The following is a 20,116-nucleotide window of genomic DNA, read 5'->3' as shown; positions in this document are numbered from 1 at the left end:
TTTGAAAAGTATCAGATAAAAAAATGGCAATACTAATCGTTATCGAGACTATCGATAGTGCCATCATTGTTACACAGCTCCCATTCCGACACTCAACAACACTACCGCGGGCTAGCGAGCGGCCATCTTGCTCTGCTTTTTATATTTTTTGTTTAAATTAAATCGTCTGTGCTACGGAGCGATAGCCGAACCACAGGGACACCTGCTAAACGCTAGACGCCATGAACGGGCTAAACTGAATCGGATGCAAGTGCGGATATGCATCATTCCAGAAATCTAGCAGCAGCAGCAGCAGGAGTAGAAGCAGCCAGTTGTTGGTATTTGATTGCGTGTGTGAGTGCTTGTGCAAGTGTTTCGGTGTACGTGTGAGAGTGTGGGCACCACCATATCGAAAAGGTGGTGCAAATGTTTATAAATATATTACACTCCGTGTTCTATATGCATTATAAAAATCAAATGACATGTGCATGTGGCTGCTGAAGACTTGACGCGCCAGCAGCGACGTCAGCAGACGCATCACTAGAAGCAGAAGCAGCCGCAGCAGCAGAGCAAGGGACAGCGTCAGATTGGAATGTTAGGCAACAAAAACAACAACTAGAGGAAAAATAACAACATTCGAGAATAACAGTAAAAAAAAAAGAAACAGAGTAAATATCAGGTGAGCATAACTGTATTTTCGTGATAGCTGATAAGAGACGGATGTGGATGGCTGTTTTTTTTTCAAGGACTCCGCCCAACGCCCTTTTTGCAGCGTCGCGCTGTCTGCTTCCTTAATATATGTACTGCTTGTGTGTGCGAGAGTGTGTTTGTGTGTGTGAGTGTGAAAGATTGCGAAAAAAAAGGATACGATAGTACGCCCATCTTATTGGCAAACAAAACAAAGTAACTTTCGGCTTAGGAATTTGCTTTGCAAATAGTAGTAGTGGTAGTGACTGGCAATGGGCAAACACCCTTTCATAATCGCCATTCGTTTATTGCATAAATGTTTTTGCCTCATCATGATAATTATAAAGACAAACACACAAGCAAGCCATCAAAAAATTGGCAAAAAATCTGCTGCTCCCAAAAGTGTGTGTTTTTTGGGGCAAAGTTGCAGCAGCAGCAGCAGCAGCAGCAGCCTCTTCGCGATGTATTATCATTTTAATGCTGTTGTCTGAGGTCAACTAGGTGGGCTGTCCAACGAAAGCGAAAAACGCGCTAATAAAAAACATACAAAAAAATACAAAAACTACGCATTTCAGTTCCACCAATAACAAAAACCACAACAACAATAAGAAACAAAGTCAAAACAAAAACACGTTTTTCAACTCTACTGCTCCCAACGGCGCGAAATATTTTTGCTTCTCTCCCTTGTTGTTATTATTGTTTTTGTTGTTTGAATAGGAAGCCTCCCTCCCCCCTTCGTCCCGCTCTACTCCTCCAGCTATATACTATATATACAACAATCGGGCCATGAATGACCAATGCGTACAGTAGTAATTAAAGGCAATAACCGAAGCGTGAATTTCCGTTCGTGGCTCTTGTTTTTCGGTTTCTGTTTCGGTTTTTGGCCAGTTTCTGCGTCGTCGTAGTAAGCTGACGTCACACGTAGGCGCCACAAAGCTCCCTTTTCGCCCACCTCCCACCACCACCCCCTCGTCTCTCTATCTCTCTCTTTCTCTCTTACTGTATTGCAGCATGCGTGGGCGTTGTACTGCGTAGCTGTATCTTTCAACCTGTATCTGTATATCCGTGCGAGTATCTTTGTATCTTTATGTGTGTGAATGTGAGGTCAGTATTGCGTGAACTTTTCGCATCACATCGAGTGGGTAGTTCCACCGATCTCTCGTGGCTAGAGGTATATAGTAGCCGATCTGGTCAGTTGTTAGTCGAGCTAATTAGGCCCCAACATGCCCACTGTGCTGGAATGCTAATTGGAATTTAAAATTGTAATTTTTTCTAAAGGGAATGGGGGGTTTACACCACAAACTATACTATACAATTCCATACTATAAACTAGAGAATATTGCAAAAATCAGGCTACTCTTGATACTAGAAATATGAAAAGGTAATAATATTAACTAAAAACCACAAGAGTAGAGCCTTAAAACATAAAAAAATTAAAGTATTTCAATCTCTGAACATCTTAAATTCCTCAAAAAACTACTCCCACAAGAACCTCACTTCCTCCTATCTTCCCCACTAATATCACCATATCTACCTATAAGATACTATATCTTTTGTATCTTCTGCTCTGCCGCTATCTGGAATCTGCCGTGTGGGGAATATTTTGCCATTTCTTGTATATCTATTGCATAGTTTGCGATTATTTTCTGCTTGTTTGTTTGCTTTCGTTTTGAATATTTGGCGCTCGGAGGAGGAGTATTTTTAGAATTTGTATCCCTCGCTTGGATCTGGCCAGTAGGATGGAACAGTGGGGATAAGTATATGAAGTGCAGTGCCTATGACGTCAGGATGATAGTCTTCCTGCTTTTCTCTATTCGCAGTTTATCGCTAAATGAGTGGAAAAATGAAAGAAAAAATGTGGGGGCAGTGTTGGTTGCTAATTGCTCTTCAAATATGCAAAAAACAAAAAAAAAAAAAGAGAAAGAAATGTGGCAGAAAAAATCGCATAAAATCACGAACTGTGCAACTGCTACTGCATCTGTATCTGAAACTACTACTGCATCTGTATCTGCATCTGCTGGATGCTAAAAAAAACAATAAACATTTCAAAGTCTGCATTTTTTCAGGCAACTAACCAGTAGGAGCTTCTCATATTCAGGCAGAAAAAAATGTCATTGGAGTAGGGGGAAGGGGGATTAACAATGGGGCATTAATTATTAAAGCCGGCAGCTGCAATTAGACCAGAGCAGAGACCGACCGGGATCTGAGGGACAGAGCTCTAAAATCTCTAAAATCAAGCAGGACTAGGATTCTCTCAAGACACTACACAAAAAAAATAGTATAGGTGAAAGATATTATATTTATAGATTATTTAAAAGAATTAATAGGATTATTACATAAAAATCATAGTTTTATAGCCTAAAAAGAGAATTACTAACAGTAACTATTATTAAGTTTTGTTTTTAAGATATTTTTTATAAAATTAAGTAATTTTTTTAGGAATAATAAAGAGAAAGAGAAAGAAACAAATGTATATTTTTTTAATAAACACCATATCTTATAAATAAATAAAATATTTTTATTAAATTTCTCTTTACTAAACTCGTATTAACCGACTATATCTTGAAATAAAAAACCGCATCTTGACTTACTTTTGGACAGGCCAAAGCCAAACTAAAAGCCAGGCCAAAAGCCCGACCACAACCACCAGCCTGAAACACCAAAATTGGCTTAATGAGTTGCCCAACACATGTTTTGATTTTATTTACTTGGAGACTATTAATTGCTACGAGATAGAGCTTCGAAAATCGAACCAAAATCGGCGAATCCGGTGCAGCAGGTGGGCTATCTCTAACAGTAATATCGCTTGCCAGAGCTCTCTCTCTCTCTTAAGCTCTGGGGAGTCACTCTCCCATTTAGTTTTAGTTGGTGGGAGAGAGCGGTTCGGCAAATCGAACAAAGAGTAAGGATAAAGTCTAATAAAAGTCTCTCACCAAGAGAGAGCCAAAGAGATCGGGGGGCTAAAGAGTTGACAAAAAGCATAAGTAGAGGTGAAAATGAAGGTAAAGCCAAAGTGGCAGGCGAAGCGCGCGGTCGCCACGCAGGCGCAGAGCAGTTTCGTATTTGATTTTGAGCGCATCGCGTGTCTTTGGTCGAAAATCGATTGCAATTGTCCATATTTTTGGCATAATATGTTTAATAACAATAGACCCGATATGACGGTATGCAAAGCGGCGGCTATAATCCATTCAGTGCCAACACAAAGCCCTAGCTAGTGTCGTAATTCGCGAATTTTTCAATCCGATGGCTCCGATGGCTGTTGTATTAATTAATTACACAAGTGATTTATGCTAACATGTCTGCAGAAGACTGGCATGTAACCAGGGGAGCGAAGAAAGTGAAACAAAAGCCGGAGAAAGACTGCGCCAGAGCTTCCTGTGCGGCTGGATAGCTCTTTTTTGGCCAAAATCTGTTGTCGGTGGGGCTCTGATGGCGCAATGACCTTTGTTGAATTACGGGTTGGAGTTCGGGTCAGATTGGAGTGTATCTGTGTCTGTTTTTGATTCAAAATTGCCCAAGGCAGGCGCTTATTAAAGGTTAATTATGATTCAAAATCATGGCTGGTATATCCTCTAACCTGTGTGTCTATTTCTCTCTGTGTACGCCCGAAGATGGTCGCTGGAAAGTCTCCAAATGAAAGTGCCTTGGCCAGGTTTTCCCCCAGACTGCCAGTCTCCCAGCCTTCCATCCAACTTCAATCAAAGAGTGCTAATTGTTTTCTCAGGTCCCTCTTTTCCCATTACTGGCATTTCTCTGCCAATCTACCAATTCCCCCTCTATAAACTCTATTTTAATCCGATCCGCAATCCGAATCTAACTCATGATTGCATGAATCACTCGTCTTAGAGCCTTAAAGCTTAGAAAAAAAAAAACAATTGATTTGCACGCTAATTTCAGCGACGTGCAGGCACTCGACTTTGACAAAAAATAGGCTTAAAAGTACTGGTCTAGAGGCTGAGTGTCTGGCTGGTCTAGCGGCGAAAAGCCATTTTCAATTTTCCAGCGCATTAGTCATCGCCGCTCTAATCGTTGGAAACCGGGGCCTTAAACTGTAACTAGTTTTTCGCCAACGCGACTGGGCCTATGACTTCCACTGGGAAACAAATCCACGAAACATCCATCCTGAAAGCCAGTTACGAGCTCAAGTCAGAGTCAGAGTCAGAGTCTCAGTGAAAGTGGACAAAAAAATAAACTAAAAAAAAACTAAAAAAAGAAACTGCATTAAACTTCAACTGCAGACGCGTGAAACAATTTTTTGATGTTTTTTGTTGGCTCTGTAGAGGAGGGGCTCTATGTGTTTTCCAGCCACTTATTCAATTTGCCATTCACTGCACACGCTCGAGACCAAGTCCCAGTCCGAGCCATCTTCTCTCTTCCATAAGCCAGGCCCAAAACCCAATGGCGCATTTCTCATTCCTCAATGAAGCCTCTCAGATGCGTGTTAAAGTAATTGCAAAGCTTAATTATTAATTAGCCAGAGTATACTTGGCCAAGACAATAGTTTATACTTTAAACTTAAAAGTTAAATGATCTTTTTTGTTGAAAAGTAATGGCAGGGGGGAAACTTTCACTAACTGTGGAGGCAACAGGTGTAGGCCAAAAGGTATGCCATTTATATAACTATAAATGTCCCGAGGATATCCGAGAGACTTGCCCATTGTCTCTTCTTATTGGCCACTTTGTCTTGGCCACCATGTCTTTTATTTTGATGGCCAAGAAGAGGCGAATAGCTCTTGCTTTTCATCACAAAACTCGTTGTGTCATACATAATTCTGTTATTGTTTTATTTAATTGGTTTTTTTGTCTTTTGGGCGCGCTTCTGCTTACCAGCTTTCCCACTCTTTAGGCCATGCCCCTCTTTGTGGGTCATCGAGTGATAAGAAATCACTTTCCACGTGCCCGATTCTGGCTTATTTGAATAGTTAATTAAGCGAGTGGCTGACATTTAACCAGGAAGCTTCCATTTTCTTCTATTTTAAGAAGAAAGTGAAGATCGGCGAGGGTTTCTGGGAGTCGCAGGTCAAGAAATACTTAGGATTTAGTTATTTTTGAAGCCAAAACACACATTATTCTTTTAAAAACAACTACCTGGCTGACTTTCCCAACAACTGCCACCTGTCTTGCAAGACAATAGCTCTCGCTATCTCCGAGTTCCCACGCCCAAATTATTTGCACAATATATGTATGTATGTGGCCCCCCACTCGCCACTCTCCAGTTCCAATTCAATTCATGGCAGGCTTCTGGTTCGTGTTTTCCCAACCCAGAGAAGCAGCCAGTCAGTCAGTCCGCACTTTAAGCCGTTTGTGGAGCAAGCCCGTCCGCCAGACCGCCCTCCTGACAACCCATTGTCGTCAGTTTCTGTAAGCCCTGAGCCCCGGCAGGCGAACCGTTAATGTGGCCAATTGGCTTGCCAAGAAATGCCAAAAAAAATAAATAAATAACAAATAAATAAAAAATGATTGTAAAGCAGAGGTAGAACCTCCACTCCCTGGACTGGTCTCTCTTTAGAAACTTTTCATTTGAGTTCCATTGTGGTAGTTGGACACTGCCTGGGACCAAATCGAAGCGCTTACAGAACCCTAATTAGTATTATTCTCTCTTTTTTTTTACGAAAACAATTTGCCGGGCAGGCATTAGCCTCGATTTCAGTTCAATTGAAGGGGAGAGCTGGTATTAGACAGCTACTGGGTACTGGAATGGGAGGTTTCTATACTCTAGACACTGCCCGAGCTACAGTTCCTTGAGAAGTCATTGGGGAAGCTATTAGGAATCGTAGAGGATCTACAACTAGTCATGGGTTTCAACTTGAAGAGAGTTATGACTCCTCTAATCTCCCACCACACTCCCTTGCGCCAACAGACCCCATCTTAGTGCTACAGAACCTCTTAGACTCCAAGAACTCTAAAAATTCGATAAAAAAAAAGTGCTAATCGCAATGCTTCGGCATCCGGGTCCGACATGGTGACCACAATTAAAATAACCTGCGATGGAGTCTTCATCCAGTCCAACTCGTACCTCATGCCCTCGGCGCCCGGTGGCCCAGGATCTGCAGCAGCAGGCGATGCCTCCTCGGAGCGGGCTCTGAAGTCAGAGTCCTCGGGATCGAACAACGAGAGCGACAACTCGCAGACCAGCAGCGGCAGTCAGACCACCGCCTCCAGTGCCGGGAAGCGCTCGAACAGGTCAGCGGGCAGGAGCCATCGCGGAGCTGGGCTGCAGGACACCAGGCGGCGGTACTACTTCGGCAGCAAGGACATCTACTGGTGCAAACAGAGCAGGGAGGGCTCTGGCTCAGGATCTGGAACTGGAACTGGATCGGGATTGACGCGAAGTGCCAGCAGTGTGACCCACAAGGAGGCCGCCACCCATGCCACCCATAGCGGCGGGCAGGTGATCTCGAGGGCACGCCGGAAGCCCATCCTACTGTGCAGCAGTCTGAGTGCCGCCTACGCCCCTCCCCGGCGCCGGGAGTTCTACTTCTGCGACAAGTATGCTCCGTCCCAGGGTCGGAGCTCTCTCTCCCCGACCAAGTCCAAGTCCTCTTCCCCACCAACCAAAGGCGACTCTGTCCAGCCGATCGATGCCCGGCTGTTGAACTTCCTGCGCAGTGCCCAGCGGAAGTTCCATGTGGCCAGAACCAAGCCGGAGCAGCAGCAGCAGCAGCAGACCAAAGATAAAGTCAAGGACATTGGCCAGGACTCGTCCCGCTCCCTTCCGATCATTGCCACCACGGAGGAGTGGATTGGTTAGTACTTGAAGCGAGAAATCTGAGCTATTCTATCACTATTTTTAGGAACTAAGACTGGGAACTAGTGTACTTCGGTTTCAAAAGCCATGGTGGGTGGCTAGTAGCTCTTCCAAATACATATCTCAGGCACTGTGAGCAGTCATCAACATGGCCCTGCTCCCGATTTACGAAACTGCAGATTAGATTTCACGGCATTGGGCCTGGGTATTGGATTATGTCTGCAAGGGAGCTTACAACTACAACTGCTTGGGTTGGTTAAGAGATTAGGAGAAGGGATCTGCTCCAAAGCCACCACCCTTGAGTCCCAACTAACCCTGTAATTAGTAGCTGACATGTGTTGTAGTTTCCAACCGAAGTGCAAGGTGTCTGTGTCGGTTGGCTTCCTTCTTCCTGCTTGCGGTCTTCCTTCCTGCTGCTCATCGCCCCGCGAAGTGCCAGCCAGAGGTGCATGCAACAGCCAAGATATGCAAATTTCAGGCCTCGCACGCCATTCACGGGCGCCTCGCTCGCGTTCCATTCATGGCTTTTGTTTGGGCTCCCAAGCTGGAGCTGGAGCTGGAACTGACTCCCTTTTGGCGGCTGACTGACTAAACTGACTAAGGTTACCTTTCTTTTCTGGCTTTCTGGCCAAGAGACAATGGGCCAGGACTGACTTTCTGCCGAAATGGTGTTGACTGACTCGATTCCCTTGACTTTTTCTTTGCTTTTTCTTGTTTATTTGTCCAGAAATTAGGCTACAGTTCGACTTTACTCAGTAGTCTTTAAGTATTTCATTATTTTTTCTTAATCTCAAGACTTCAAGGGTAGAGTATTCTCATCTCCGGTCTTGGAACACTTTTTTTTTCCTTTGTTCCCTCTGCGGTTCTGCACCAACTCACAACATAAGGAAGCAATACAAAAGATTCTCACGTACTTGTTACCTCTATAGGTGTTGAACTTCGGGTTCTACTTCTCCAGAGTCCGCCGGGAGGTGGGATGTTCTTCGTGGTGATGACATGGAGATGGCTCCCAGTGGGAGCAGAACCTACTAGTTTACTTCTAAATTTATTTCTCAATTATTTATTAAATAATTATAAATATTTGTCGTGTTCCGGTGGTTCGTTGGCTAATTAGTGGCATTACCTCATCACGCCAGTCGGGGATTACTGCGCACTTGGAACAGAACACTCACACCCACACCTACAGTCGCAGTACAGTGCATTGGAAAAGTACATGCGCCCCCTGCACAGTGTGTGCGTTGAACTGTCAACTGCGACTGTGAATCACTCCACTTTACGACCGATGTCCGGCAGATACTTTTTGTAATTTTTAATGGTTATTGGACTTTGAATGTTTCAGAATCTCAACCTCTCAGGCCAAGCGAGAGCGATTGATTTACGTTTGGGGAGCGTGTTGTTTGCCTTTTGGAAGCTATAGACTCGGGCAGCCAGCCAGCGAATGTTTTTGTTCGTCTCGCTTCTGTGCCGCTTCTATTGCCAACTGCGGCCAAAAATGTACTTTATTGGCCAAAATACTATTAATTATTAGTGTTTGTTGCAAGCCGAGTGGTGGTGGTGGTATGTTGTTTACATTGCCACAGATAGCAGGTACTACAGGTCTTGCCACACCTGTCTGTCTGTCTGTCTGTCTGCAACTCCCTGGCAAGCGGCTTTCAGCAGCGGGTTGTAAGTATCAATATCTGAGAAGCAACTGACTGGCCTGTCACCAATCGTTGAGTAATCAGCCGCTGAACGAGTCACTCCCATCCAAACAACTCTTCTCTGACTCACTTGAGCGAGAAACCAAGATACTGGGAACAAAAAAAACTGCTCCAAGTTAGATTCTGAAAGAAGTCAAGGTCAGCGGGTATTCGAAAGAGGTGGAGGAGGATCTTCCGGAAGTGACTACCGAGGCACACTGACAGATCTACAAGTGGGGCATCTGGAATATGTTTCAGGAGATTGCCAAGTCTCTTTTAAGGTTATTAGACATTAAATAGTCTATAATAACCAAATACAAATATCTGGAGATTACTATTCCATTCTCTCAGTGCACAGACCAGTGCACAGAAGTTCCAGCTACCCTGAAAGCCACATTGTAGTGGAAACAATGAGCTCTGGTAGTCGCTGCTCCTATTGTCTGCGGGTGTGACTTCAAAGAGCCGACTCTCAGCTCCAGGAAGCTCTTGCTTTATGCTGATGACTGTGACTGTAACTGTAGCGTTACCGGTAACCGACTGACTGACGGATGGGATTTTGAGAGTCATGCTAAACCAATTTAGAAGAGCGGTCTCTGGGGGTAGAGGGAGCTTCGAGTTTCGAGCTTCGAGCTGACCTGGCACTCACTCCCACGATAAATCCGGTGACAAGAGTGAGAATTAATATGCAAAAAGCGTTTCCGCCCGGCGAGCGAGATTCGCCAATGAAATTAGCATAAAATTAAGAAATAAAGTTGCTCGAGGAGTGGAAGTTCCAGAACCCGAGCAATTACAACTGAAGTGATGAGGCACATGGCCGAAAAGTAAAGGTTTAATGGGAAGGTATTCGTGCAAAGACTTAAGACTCATCCCGAACTCAATGCCCTGTCCAGGCCAAAACAGTAGCTCCGAAAGTGCGCAATAAACGGATTTAATTATGCCCGTCACATGCAAATGTTTTACATTTGGCGACCCGATCGCATCACCCGATTAGCATGCCATTTGTGTCCATTTGAGTCACTCACGGCACGGTGTGCCGAGTGTTGACCAACAATTAGCATTGCGCATCCCCGAGTAGTCCCCGGGTAGTGGCTTATGCAATCGCAGTTATTTTGGCATTCAAACGCCACTGACTGGGCTGACTCGCCTGATTGAATTAACTTGTGAGTGGCCTCGAATCAATCTGGAGAGAAAAGCCCGAACTATCTAAGGTAGTGTAGGAGATTAATCAAAAGTCACGGGTCGAGGGTCAAGTGATCAAGTGGGTTTGTAGTTTAAAGCCTTAAAAGAGAGACATTTAATCGAAAGATATGCCTAAAAGGTATTATAATTTATAACAAATAATAAATGGACTAACTTATAGTTGTAATTAAAAGTTCTACTTAGTTGGAACTTTATCTATAAAGTTAAGATATAGAGTTATACCCTAAATTACTTACTTACTTTAGGGTAGACTATAGTATAGGGCTATGGTATAGATTCTATAGATTCTACTATTATATTGTAGTTAGATATAGATAGATGAGCTCTACTTTATAGAGACTATAGATAGTACTAAAGATAGTAAAGTATAAGTTACTATACACTATACTATACTAGATACTATAAAAACTACTATATACTATACTACCATACTATAACCATGTATTTTATACTCTACAAAGATATATGCTAGATTGATACTAAGCTAGCTACTATGCTATTCTATACTATATACTATATACTATATACTACTACTATATAGAGGTAGAATTGATAGGGATTTGCAAATGAAACATTGTATCTCACTTATTAGCTAATAGCAGATAAGACTAGGACCAGATAGATAGATATTCCTCCGAATTCTTAATAAAAGACTACCCTCTACCCCCACAATCATTATAATAATCAGAGATAAAAGTGCCAATGCGAATAAATGTGTGTCTGATAGAGCGGAAAGTGTGATTAGATTAGAGGGCTGGGATTGTTGCCATTATTTCGGCCTATAACATCATCACAAAGCACTAAACTTTCCCTTCATTCCGATTCTTGCAGACGAGGAGGCCCTGCCGAGGAGGGAAGAGAGGAAGCCAAGGGAGAAGGAGAAACAGCAGCAGCCACTCGCTAGAAAGGCGTCTGGCGAGGGTGACCTCATCACCGTCGAGATCAAGCAGGGACCGGTACGGAAGCAGACCCTTCCGGCGGCCCGACCACCCAAAGAAGACCCGCCCACGATGAACAGCCACGCGACCGCCACCCAGAACGGACAAACAACGGTCGTCGGGCACCATCGCGGCTTCTCGCAGCCCTCGGTGACGGTGGCAGCTGGCTCATCAACGGGCAGCACTGCCGGCGATCCATGGTTCCTCCAGACCACCGGCCACCAAATGCCACCCACCGCCCCCCTGCGGCACAATAAGCGCCCAGCCCCCCAACCGAATGCGGTTCTCGGCGCTGGAGGCACTGCAGCAGCTGGCTCGGCGATCGGAGCAGTTCTGCTGCACCAGCAGCAGCTCAGCCAGTCGCAGCCACACATTGTGCCGCCGAGCATACCTCCGCACCACCACCACCATCGCGACAACAATGTGGTAGGTGACCCAGTGGCCACTAGCCACTAGCCCTCTATTCATTTGTCCAATTACTGACCCGACATTGCTCTCCTTTCGCAGCAGCATCCCAACCAGGCGGGAACGGCGGCCGCCCTGCACTTGTCATCGCATGCGCTTAATAGTCATAATTTAATCAGCAGCGCCAGCAATCATTCGCCCAAGTCCCCCAGCCAGACACAGCAACAGCAGACGACGACACAACAGCAACAACAACAACAACAACAACAGCAGCAGCAGCAGGCGACACATAGCATACTGTCCACCTTCGCGCCAGCTGCCACTAGCGGATCAGTACAGACGGCGGGTTCACAGGCGGCGGGAGGAACCGCTGCTGCAGTGGCCGCCGTTGCTCAACAGCAGCAGCAGCAGCACCTCCAGCTACTGGCCAACTGCGGAGGATCGGGGGGAGCGGGCGGACTGATGTCCTCCTCGCTGAACGCCGCCCAGATGGCGTTGCACGCCTCGGAACGGGCGCTGCCGCCAAAGAGCCTGGCTCTGACCAGCAGCCAGCACGGCAGTAATATGCTGCTCCACACGACAGGAGCCCAGCCGACGCAGGCCACCCAGCCAGTGGCGGTGGGTGGCGCCAGTGGTGGTACCGGCGGTATGTCCACCTCCCTCCACAGCTTCGACATCAACGGCGGGGCTGGGGGCAGTGGAGTGAGTGGGAGCACCGCCTGGTCGAGTGGCTCCACCACGGCCATGAACCACTCCTCGCTCTCCCCCACGGCGATGGCGCCCCAACAGCTGCGCAAGTGCGAGGTGAAGCTGAATGCCATGCCGTAAGTGCTCCGTATAATTGGATTAATTGGCTGATTATTAATGTCCTTGGGATCTATTTTCTAGGTGGTTCCATGGCAGCATAACACGCGACGAGGCGGAGCACCTGCTGCAGCCCCGAGAGGATGGGCTGTTCCTGGTCCGTGAGTCCACGAACTTTCCTGGTGATTACACGCTCTGCGTCTGCTTCCAGTCCAAGGTCGAGCACTACCGGGTGAAGTATCTGGAGAACAAGCTGACCATCGACGACGAAGAGTACTTTGAGAATCTTGGCCAGTTGGTGGCGGTAAGATGGCATTCATTTTAAAGAGAAACTGTAATTACAATGGTCTTCTACTTTGCAGCACTATGAGGCCGATGCGGATGGATTGTGCACCCAGCTCATCAAGTGCTTGCCAAAGCTGGGCAAGCAAGAGTTCTGCATCAACTCCAAAGACTTTGTGGACAAGGGCTGGGTGATCCCGGAGGCGGAACTGCAGCTGCGGGAGAGCATCGGCAAGGGCGAGTTCGGCGATGTGATGCTGGGCATACTGCGCAACGAAAAGGTGGCCGTCAAGATGCTGAAGGATGAGGGGGCTGTGCAAAAGTTTCTGGCCGAAGCCTCGGTCATGACGTAAGTAACGAGGAGATTCCATACTACCAGTTCTAACTGACTCACTCCTCCCGTACCGACAGAACTCTGGAGCACGACAACCTGGTCAAGTTCATTGGCCTCGTCTTCACCAGCAAGCATTTGTATTTGGTTACGGAGTATATGAGCAAGGGGTCACTGGTTGATTACCTGCGATCTCGCGGACGACAGCACATAACCAAAAAGGATCAAATCATTTTTGCCTAGTAAGTGGGATGAATTTTCAAATAAATAACAATTTTAAGTTAAAATATACGTTTCAATAGCGACACTGCCTCTGGAATGGAGTATCTGGAAGCCAAGAAGGTTGTGCATCGCGATCTGGCAGCCCGCAACGTCCTCATCTCCGAGGACTGTGTGGCCAAGGTGTCCGATTTTGGTTTGGCACGCGAGGAGTGCTACAACCTGGACGTGGGCAAGCTGCCCATCAAGTGGACGGCTCCCGAGGCGCTCAAGAATGGGGTGAGTAGTAGCCCTCAAATGGTAGTGACTGATTCCTATCCTAACTAATTGTCCTTCCAGCGCTTCTCCAACAAATCCGACATGTGGAGCTTTGGCATACTGCTGTGGGAAATCTACTCCTTTGGTCGCGTGCCTTATCCGAGAATTGTGAGTAAAGAGTGCCTCCAAATAGAAGAGATATAATCTATAATCTAATCTTGTATTACAGCCATTGGCTGATGTGGTGAAGCACGTCGAGGTGGGCTACAAAATGGAAGCGCCCGAGGGCTGTCCACCTGAGATATACGAAATGATGCGCCAGGCCTGGGACCTCAATCCCGCCAAGCGACCCACATTCGCGGAGCTCAAGGTGAAGCTGCAGCTCCTCAATAATGCCACAGCGTGAGGAGACACTGGACAATGGACGCAGATGCGAAGGGAAACAAAAAAAGAGAATGGATAGAAGGATAAGGGTTCAGATCAGTTGCCAGCGAAGCCAAAGGAAGTTTCAGACCAAGCCAAGCCAAGCCAGAACAGAACAGAATAGAATCTGATCCTTAGCTGAAATTGACAAGACACCGAACACTGAACGCAACAATTTTTCGTACGATTATATACATACATGAATATATATAACTAATTTACAACAATTTATTTACATATATAATTTATGGAGTAAGTTTTGTAAAATTAAGCGAAGAAACCCGACACAATCAAGCAATGTTAGTGAGTTGCGGCAGCTTCCGATTATCAATTAATCAATAAAATAACCAAGAACCGACTACGGACTACGGACTACGGAGAGAGCAGCTGTAGCTGAGTAGGCCTACCTACTACTACTACTTACCTTTAACTACCACAATATTACGTTATGTGTACTCTGTAACTTGGCTATTTATTAGTTCCCTCCTCGTATCGGACTGTAGCCTGCCTGGATTATATCTGTCAACCACAATTTTGTATCTTTTTGTTATAGAATACGCATACATATGAACGGCACCCCCCCACGGGGTGTCCTCTCTAAAATTAATTGTTTATAGAATATTTCCCTTTAATGGCAAAAACAAAAGCATATATTTTATTCGAGTTATGTACTCTTTCTGTTGACCGTTTCTGTTTGTAGCACAAAACTAGGAGGGATGACCACGTAGAACTTGTCCAACAAGTCGTTCGGAATAAGAGGAGATCAAGCAGAGGATTAGTTAAATTTAGTTACATTTATTTCTATCGAAAATCAAACAAAAATTATGCAAAAAACCTACATATTATACAAGCTAAAAAAAAATCTTTAAAAAAAAGAAACGAAGGCGGCTCTTGTCGCGTGTCCTTAAACTCAAAAGTATAAAAAGTAAAAAAAGCGAGAAAAAAAAAATATAAAATTCAAATTGAAACACTTGTGAAAATATGCATTAAATTACAACTTATACATATAATACACGTAAACTACGTATTTAGCATATGAATCGATTAATAATAACATAAAGATATAAATTATTACGCGCAGTTCGTGGTTTTGTTCAATATTCGATTTAATGTCCGGCCCTCTATCACAAGGAATCTCCCCCACTGTACTCTAATCCAAGCCAGCTACTGGATGAAGGGCAAACGAAAAATTGTAATTTATTTCTTAATTGTATCCCATAGCCTTACACCTAAATCTTATTTTATTTTAATGATCCCCCTAAGAAACTTGTACATTTATGCTTTTTAATTTTTAATTTCCCGATTGAGCGGCAACTACTTTGCTTTAAAACTTAATTATAGTTTACTTTATTAAAAAAAACACACACCCCTCACCACACCACACCACACCACCCACACACATGACACATTAATTTTAAAGTTATTTTTTTAAAAAAACAAAACACATTAATATTGTAAACTGGAGGAGAAAAAAAATACACACACAACCTTGCACCACAGACACACCCACACTGGAAGATACTGGAAGATCGAGGTGAGGATTGAACGACGGATGGCAGAGGATTCTAAAGCTTTTAATAAAAGTACAGAATACAGCATTACATTATAATAGTTTTTATTTTCATACCTTAGTACTTTACACATTTTATTCAACTTCACAGACTTGGAACAGGGATTTAACTATAGAAACAATAATGGTCTAAACATTGGGTGGGGCAAGGGCCTAGTCCGTAGTCTTATTTCTGCAGGCGTCGAGTAGCTTTGCGTATCAGACGATTCTCTGGAGTGCCGGGTGGCTGGCCGACTCCCATGCCGCCAGCATTGCCCGGCTGAGTGGGTGTGGCGGGACCGCCGCCAAAGTTGTACGCTCCTCCAGCCGCATTCTGGGCCGAGGGAATGGGCGACGGAGCTGGACTGCCGAAGGCACTCTGTACCGGATTGCTGCTGGCGCCGCCGAAACTAAACTGCTTCGGTGTGTTCATGCTCTGATTGCTGGGCTGGGAAGCGATGCCGCCAGCTGTCGCTCCGCCGAAAGAGAATGGAGCGTTGCCGGTGGCATTGCTGGCTGGTGGATTGGCTGCTCCACCAAACGAGAAACTGGGCGGCTTTGCCGGCTGGTTTTGGGCGGCGGCTACCGCACTGGCAAACAGGTTGCCGCCGGGAGCCGGTCCCGCAGCGCTTTGTCCGAACGCAAAGGGTTTGTTGTGACCCGGAGCAGTTGGTGGGGCAGCAGCAGCAGAGGGTGCCTGTGAGGCGGCAGCTCCAAATCCTCCGAAGCTGGGTGCCGCTTGAGGTGTGGATGCACTGCCTCCTCCAAAGTTGAAAGCTGGCTTTGCCATCCCAGCAGTAGCAGCAGCTGGATTTCCAAACAAGTTGGTACCTGCCGGCTTATCCTTCTTAGCGGCCACTGCCGCAAAGGAGAAGCCTCCAGACGCCGCAGCCGGTGGTCCTCCAGCCTGGTTGTTGCTGTTGTTTCCTCCAAAGGCAAAGGTCGAGTTGCTAGCACTGGCGGAGCTGCCGAATATGTTTGTTTGCTTCGGTTCCTCGGCCTTTTTGGCCACCGAGGCGAACGAAAAGCCACCTGCTGCCGGGCCAGCCGCCTGCTGGGCATCTCCTCCAAATGTAAAAGGTTTGGAGCCGCCCAGAGAGTTGGTGTTGTCCTGTGTCGATGTCGATCCAAACATTGGTGTCGCGGGCTTCTGTACTTGGCTGAACCCAAAGCCGTTGCTGGTCGAAGTGGCAGCTGAAGATACTGCCGATGGAGTTGCAGCCGCGTTGCTCTTGTCACCACCACCGAAGTTGAAAACAGAACTGGGTTTGCTACTATCTCCGCCCCCGCCTCCACCTCCTACTCCTCCAAAAGCGAATACTGGTTTCTCGGCATTACCGCTTGATCCCATCGAGAAAGCAAATGGTGTTGGTGCTGGGGACTTGGGTTGGCCAAACACATTGGTTGAGGGGTTGGGAGCTGGTGCATCTGGCTTTGCTGGTGTTGTGGCTCCTCCAAAGGTAAAGAGATTCGAAGACGGTTTGGGGCCACCAGCCGCGGGTGTGGTCTCATTGAATGGGAAAGGCTTGATGGGCTCTGATGGTTTGAATGCACTTCCAAAGCTGTTGTCCTGACTGCCAAAAATTCCGGGCTTCGCCGGCTCTGGCTTGGCGGCCGTCGGCGCGGCGAAAACTCCACCAAATGTATTGCTTTGTGGTTTGTTCTGGCCTCCAAACAGATCGGTTGGCTGTGGAGCTGCTGGTGCCGAGACTTGAGCGGTACTTCCACCAAAGTTGAAGACAGCCGGCTTGGCAGCTGGTCCTCCACTGATTCCTCCGCTGTTGGCGCTGCTAGGCTGGCCAAACGCAAAGGGTTTTGGTGCTTCCGCTAGGCCAGAGGTTGCGCTGGGTAAGGGAGCCACCGTGGCGGAGGGCGCCTTGGCGGAGGAGGGCTCTGACGAAGCCGGTGCAGGAGCCCCAAAGACCGGCAGAGTCGCACCGGCGGCGCTGCTAGCCGCTGGTTGTTCAGGCATGCCGAATTTCAGGGATGGTGCAGAGGATGTTACTGGTTTCGGTGGTCCTCCAAAGGACAGGCTAGTTGTAGAAGGAGTAACTGTGTTGCTTGTCGTCGGTGTTGTGAGTGTTTTACTCATCGGAGTCTCGAGTTTAAATGCTGTGGCAGCGCCTACTGTAGGTCCGCCGGCTGGCTTTTGGCCGAAAGTGAAGGCGGGAGTTGAAGTAGAAACGGGAGTGGTGCTAGCAGTGCTGCTCGTAGCACCAAATGAAAAAAGTGCAGGTTTGGGGGTTCCATCTGTTAGCTTCGGACTGGCAAAAGTAGTCGTGAGAGTGGGAGCTGCGGTGGAGCTGGGAGCTGAAGTCAAACTTGGAGCTACAGTCAAGCTTGGAGTCACAGTCGTACTTGGAGCTGCAGTCGAGCTTGGCGCGGTCAGGCTGGAGATTGGCTTGATTTCCGCCACTGCAGGAGTCTTCTCGGGCTTGGGTGTCGATGTCACTGTGCTCGTGGTAGAGGAAGATGGAACTGCAGGAGCTGCACTTGTATCATTAGCTGGCTTAATTAGTTCATTACTTAATATAAGTGGCTTAATGGGCGACACAGTCGTCTTGGCTTCGGTCGTCGTTGCTGGCACAGTTGGGGCCACAACTGTGGGTTTGATCGGCGTTGGCAGTGCTGCTGGTTTCGGCAATGTTGCGTCCAGTTCGTCCGGCTCCCCTTGATAGAGTTCACCCTTCAGGCCACTCAACATTATCGCCAGCTTGGTCTTTGTTGTGCGATCGGCATTGGGATTCCTGACACCCAGCGCTGAACTTTGCTGCTTCGGCTTCACAAACTGAATGCCCGCATACTCCCCAGCATCCACGTCCGGGCTTTCGAGGTCCTTCAGCTTTTGCGGCTTTTGTTCTTTATCACTCTGCGTGGCATTAAACAGCGTGAGCTTCGGTTTCGTGGTCCTCGGCTGAGCCTCGACGGCAGGTTGGACGACTGGAGGAACAGACTGGGTTCGTGGAAGCGCCACAGCAATCGCAGACGAAACCGGCATACTTCGCGTTTTGCTCACGGATGCACCATCCACCTTGCGCTGCACCTTGGCCGCATTCTCGACGAGGGAGTTGTCGGGAGAGTACCCGCTGCGTACAGAATCGTTGGTATGGTTGTGGCTGCTTTCCCGAAGATCGAACAGCTTTCTTTTGTTGGTATGCCGCCGGCTTGAGCTCAACGAGGAGGCGATGCCATTGTTGAAACTGCAATTCCGTCTCTTGGCCAGCTGCTCGGGTGACTGTTGGGGCGAGACATTGGACCCATTGGAGTGGATGTGCGGCAATGTCGGCGGCGGAGCGGCCAAGGCCACCGAGTGGTGTCGTAGCGGGACGGTCACAGTAAGCTCCCGTTGCCTTTTGAGGGTCTGCTGATGCTGCTGCTGGTGATGATGGAAATTGTGATGATCCACAAAATCTACCCGCTGGCAACTCCGCTTCGTAAAGTCGTGCGGCGACTGCGGTTCCTGAAAACAAGCGAAGCCTAAGTTCATGGCTCTCAACTCCACAAACGGCAGCCTTAAACTTACGCCACTGTTGATTCGTTTTCGCGATATTTCTTTCAGCTCGTCCAGCACGCTTCGGGTGGGTTCGCTGTCGTGTTGCGGGTGCGGGGGATGCAAGATGGGGCGGTTCTCCCGGGATAGCTGCTCCTGCTCGCTGGCCTTGTGAACGACACCTACCAGTGAGTTGGAGCGCAATAGACTAGGCAGGGTATTTCCGGAATAGAAGCTCCTCTCGGGCGGGGCAATTTTAGTCATCGAAAGGGCCGGAACGGTCGCCTTGTACGGCAATGGGGCTCCTGGCATCCTTCGTGGTTTAAGCATAGGGTTGTACAGGTTGCTGGCGGACATGCTGCGCTGCAGGCCTCCTCGTCCGCCGAGGCTATTGTCATGATAAGAAACTATTCGGGAAGCCAGGCCACTGCTATGGACATCGGCAAAGGTTCTGAAATGCATTCAAATATAAGTATTCGATCAGATTTAATGTCTTATTTCGGGTCTCTTACTTGGGATCCAACTGACTAAGGTTCAGTTTTTGTCGCGAGATGCTGGCACTGGTCTGGTTGGCGAACGATCTGTCTGGTGTGCGGGTGCCGTTGAGAAGGTTGCTCTGCCGTCTAGGACTCAGTCCCAGGGGCAGGCCACTGGCGGCAGGGACCCCACTAGATCTGGGAAATTTAATTGTTTTTAATCTTAGTAATTTAATTAAATTTTTTCTATTTTGGGTCACTTACATGGAAGACGCGTCGAGCCGCGTGGAATCCGCCATGGGATTCGAGAGACGCGGCGAGGGCGAGAAGTTGCTCAAACTAAATCGACGCTCCATACTTGAAGGGGTTTCAACTGATTGTACTTCAGTGGAAACAATGCACACCCGACGGGGCTTCTGAAACTAGATTTTATACTTTATTGGTGGAATAGTAGTTTATTAAACTATATTGAAATGCACCTGGTGAAATATCAACAGTGTAACCGTCACAGAAGCGCCAAAATATACTGTGCCTATCGATAACAGCAGGAATACCAGGGCTGCAAGCCTATCAACGACATGCTCTGGTCACACATTATAACAGAAAACTTTAAAAAGTCCATATATCCCTAATTTTGAAAAATGTTCA

General features: G+C 47.0%; 2 protein-coding genes across 4 annotated transcripts; one reads left to right on the top strand and one right to left on the bottom strand.

Annotated features, from left to right (window-relative positions):
* Positions 1-61: 61 nt before the first annotated feature.
* On the top strand, positions 62-15,554 carry LOC6499423 (tyrosine-protein kinase CSK). Of its 3 annotated transcripts, XM_014910573.3 has the most exons (10): positions 3,674-3,827; positions 6,527-7,412; positions 11,125-11,657; positions 11,739-12,460; positions 12,525-12,744; positions 12,803-13,071; positions 13,134-13,295; positions 13,356-13,551; positions 13,612-13,698; positions 13,760-15,554. In XM_014910573.3, exons 2-10 carry the CDS (start codon positions 6,626-6,628, stop codon positions 13,934-13,936), a joined length of 3,153 nt encoding a protein of 1,050 aa, XP_014766059.1. In that variant the 5' UTR covers positions 3,674-3,827; positions 6,527-6,625; the 3' UTR covers positions 13,937-15,554. The 3 variants fall into 3 exon arrangements, with proteins under 3 accessions (XP_044570014.1, XP_014766059.1, XP_001954668.2); XM_044714079.1 differs by lacking the exons at positions 3,674-3,827; positions 6,527-7,412 and adding an exon at positions 62-658; XM_001954632.4 differs by lacking the exon at positions 3,674-3,827 and having other exon boundaries at positions 6,091-7,412; positions 11,742-12,460.
* LOC6501161 (nuclear pore complex protein DDB_G0274915) lies at positions 14,966-20,051 on the bottom strand. Its single transcript, XM_001954631.4, has 5 exons — positions 19,948-20,051; positions 19,733-19,890; positions 19,505-19,666; positions 19,026-19,443; positions 14,966-18,962 (listed from the first exon to the last, which is right to left on the bottom strand). The coding sequence occupies exons 2-5, from the start codon at positions 19,822-19,824 to the stop codon at positions 15,690-15,692; spliced, it is 3,945 nt and encodes a 1,314-aa protein (XP_001954667.1). The 5' UTR covers positions 19,825-19,890; positions 19,948-20,051; the 3' UTR covers positions 14,966-15,689.
* Positions 20,052-20,116: the final 65 nt, after the last annotated feature.

This window comes from Drosophila ananassae, chromosome 2L (genome assembly GCF_017639315.1).
Source record: "Drosophila ananassae strain 14024-0371.13 chromosome 2L, ASM1763931v2, whole genome shotgun sequence".
In the NCBI taxonomy this organism is placed as follows: domain Eukaryota; kingdom Metazoa; phylum Arthropoda; class Insecta; order Diptera; family Drosophilidae; genus Drosophila; species Drosophila ananassae.
This window is presented reverse-complemented; position numbering and strand designations above follow the sequence as displayed.

Excerpts from the sequence above, each read along its gene's own strand:
- LOC6499423 (XM_014910573.3), top strand. The coding sequence starts at position 6,626 with ATGGTGACCACAATTAAAATAACCTGCGATGGAGTCTTCATCCAGTCC. Across the intron at positions 11,658-11,738 it reads ACCATCGCGACAACAATGTG|CAGCATCCCAACCAGGCGGG; the intron begins GTAGGTGACCCA and ends CTCCTTTCGCAG. Across the intron at positions 12,745-12,802 it reads ATCTTGGCCAGTTGGTGGCG|CACTATGAGGCCGATGCGGA; the intron begins GTAAGATGGCAT and ends TCTACTTTGCAG.
- LOC6501161 (XM_001954631.4), bottom strand. The coding sequence starts at position 19,824 with ATGGAGCGTCGATTTAGTTTGAGCAACTTCTCGCCCTCGCCGCGTCTC. Across the intron at positions 19,667-19,732 it reads CGGCTCGACGCGTCTTCCAT|ATCTAGTGGGGTCCCTGCCG; the intron begins GTAAGTGACCCA and ends TAAATTTCCCAG. Across the intron at positions 18,963-19,025 it reads GAAAACGAATCAACAGTGGC|GAACCGCAGTCGCCGCACGA; the intron begins GTAAGTTTAAGG and ends GCTTGTTTTCAG.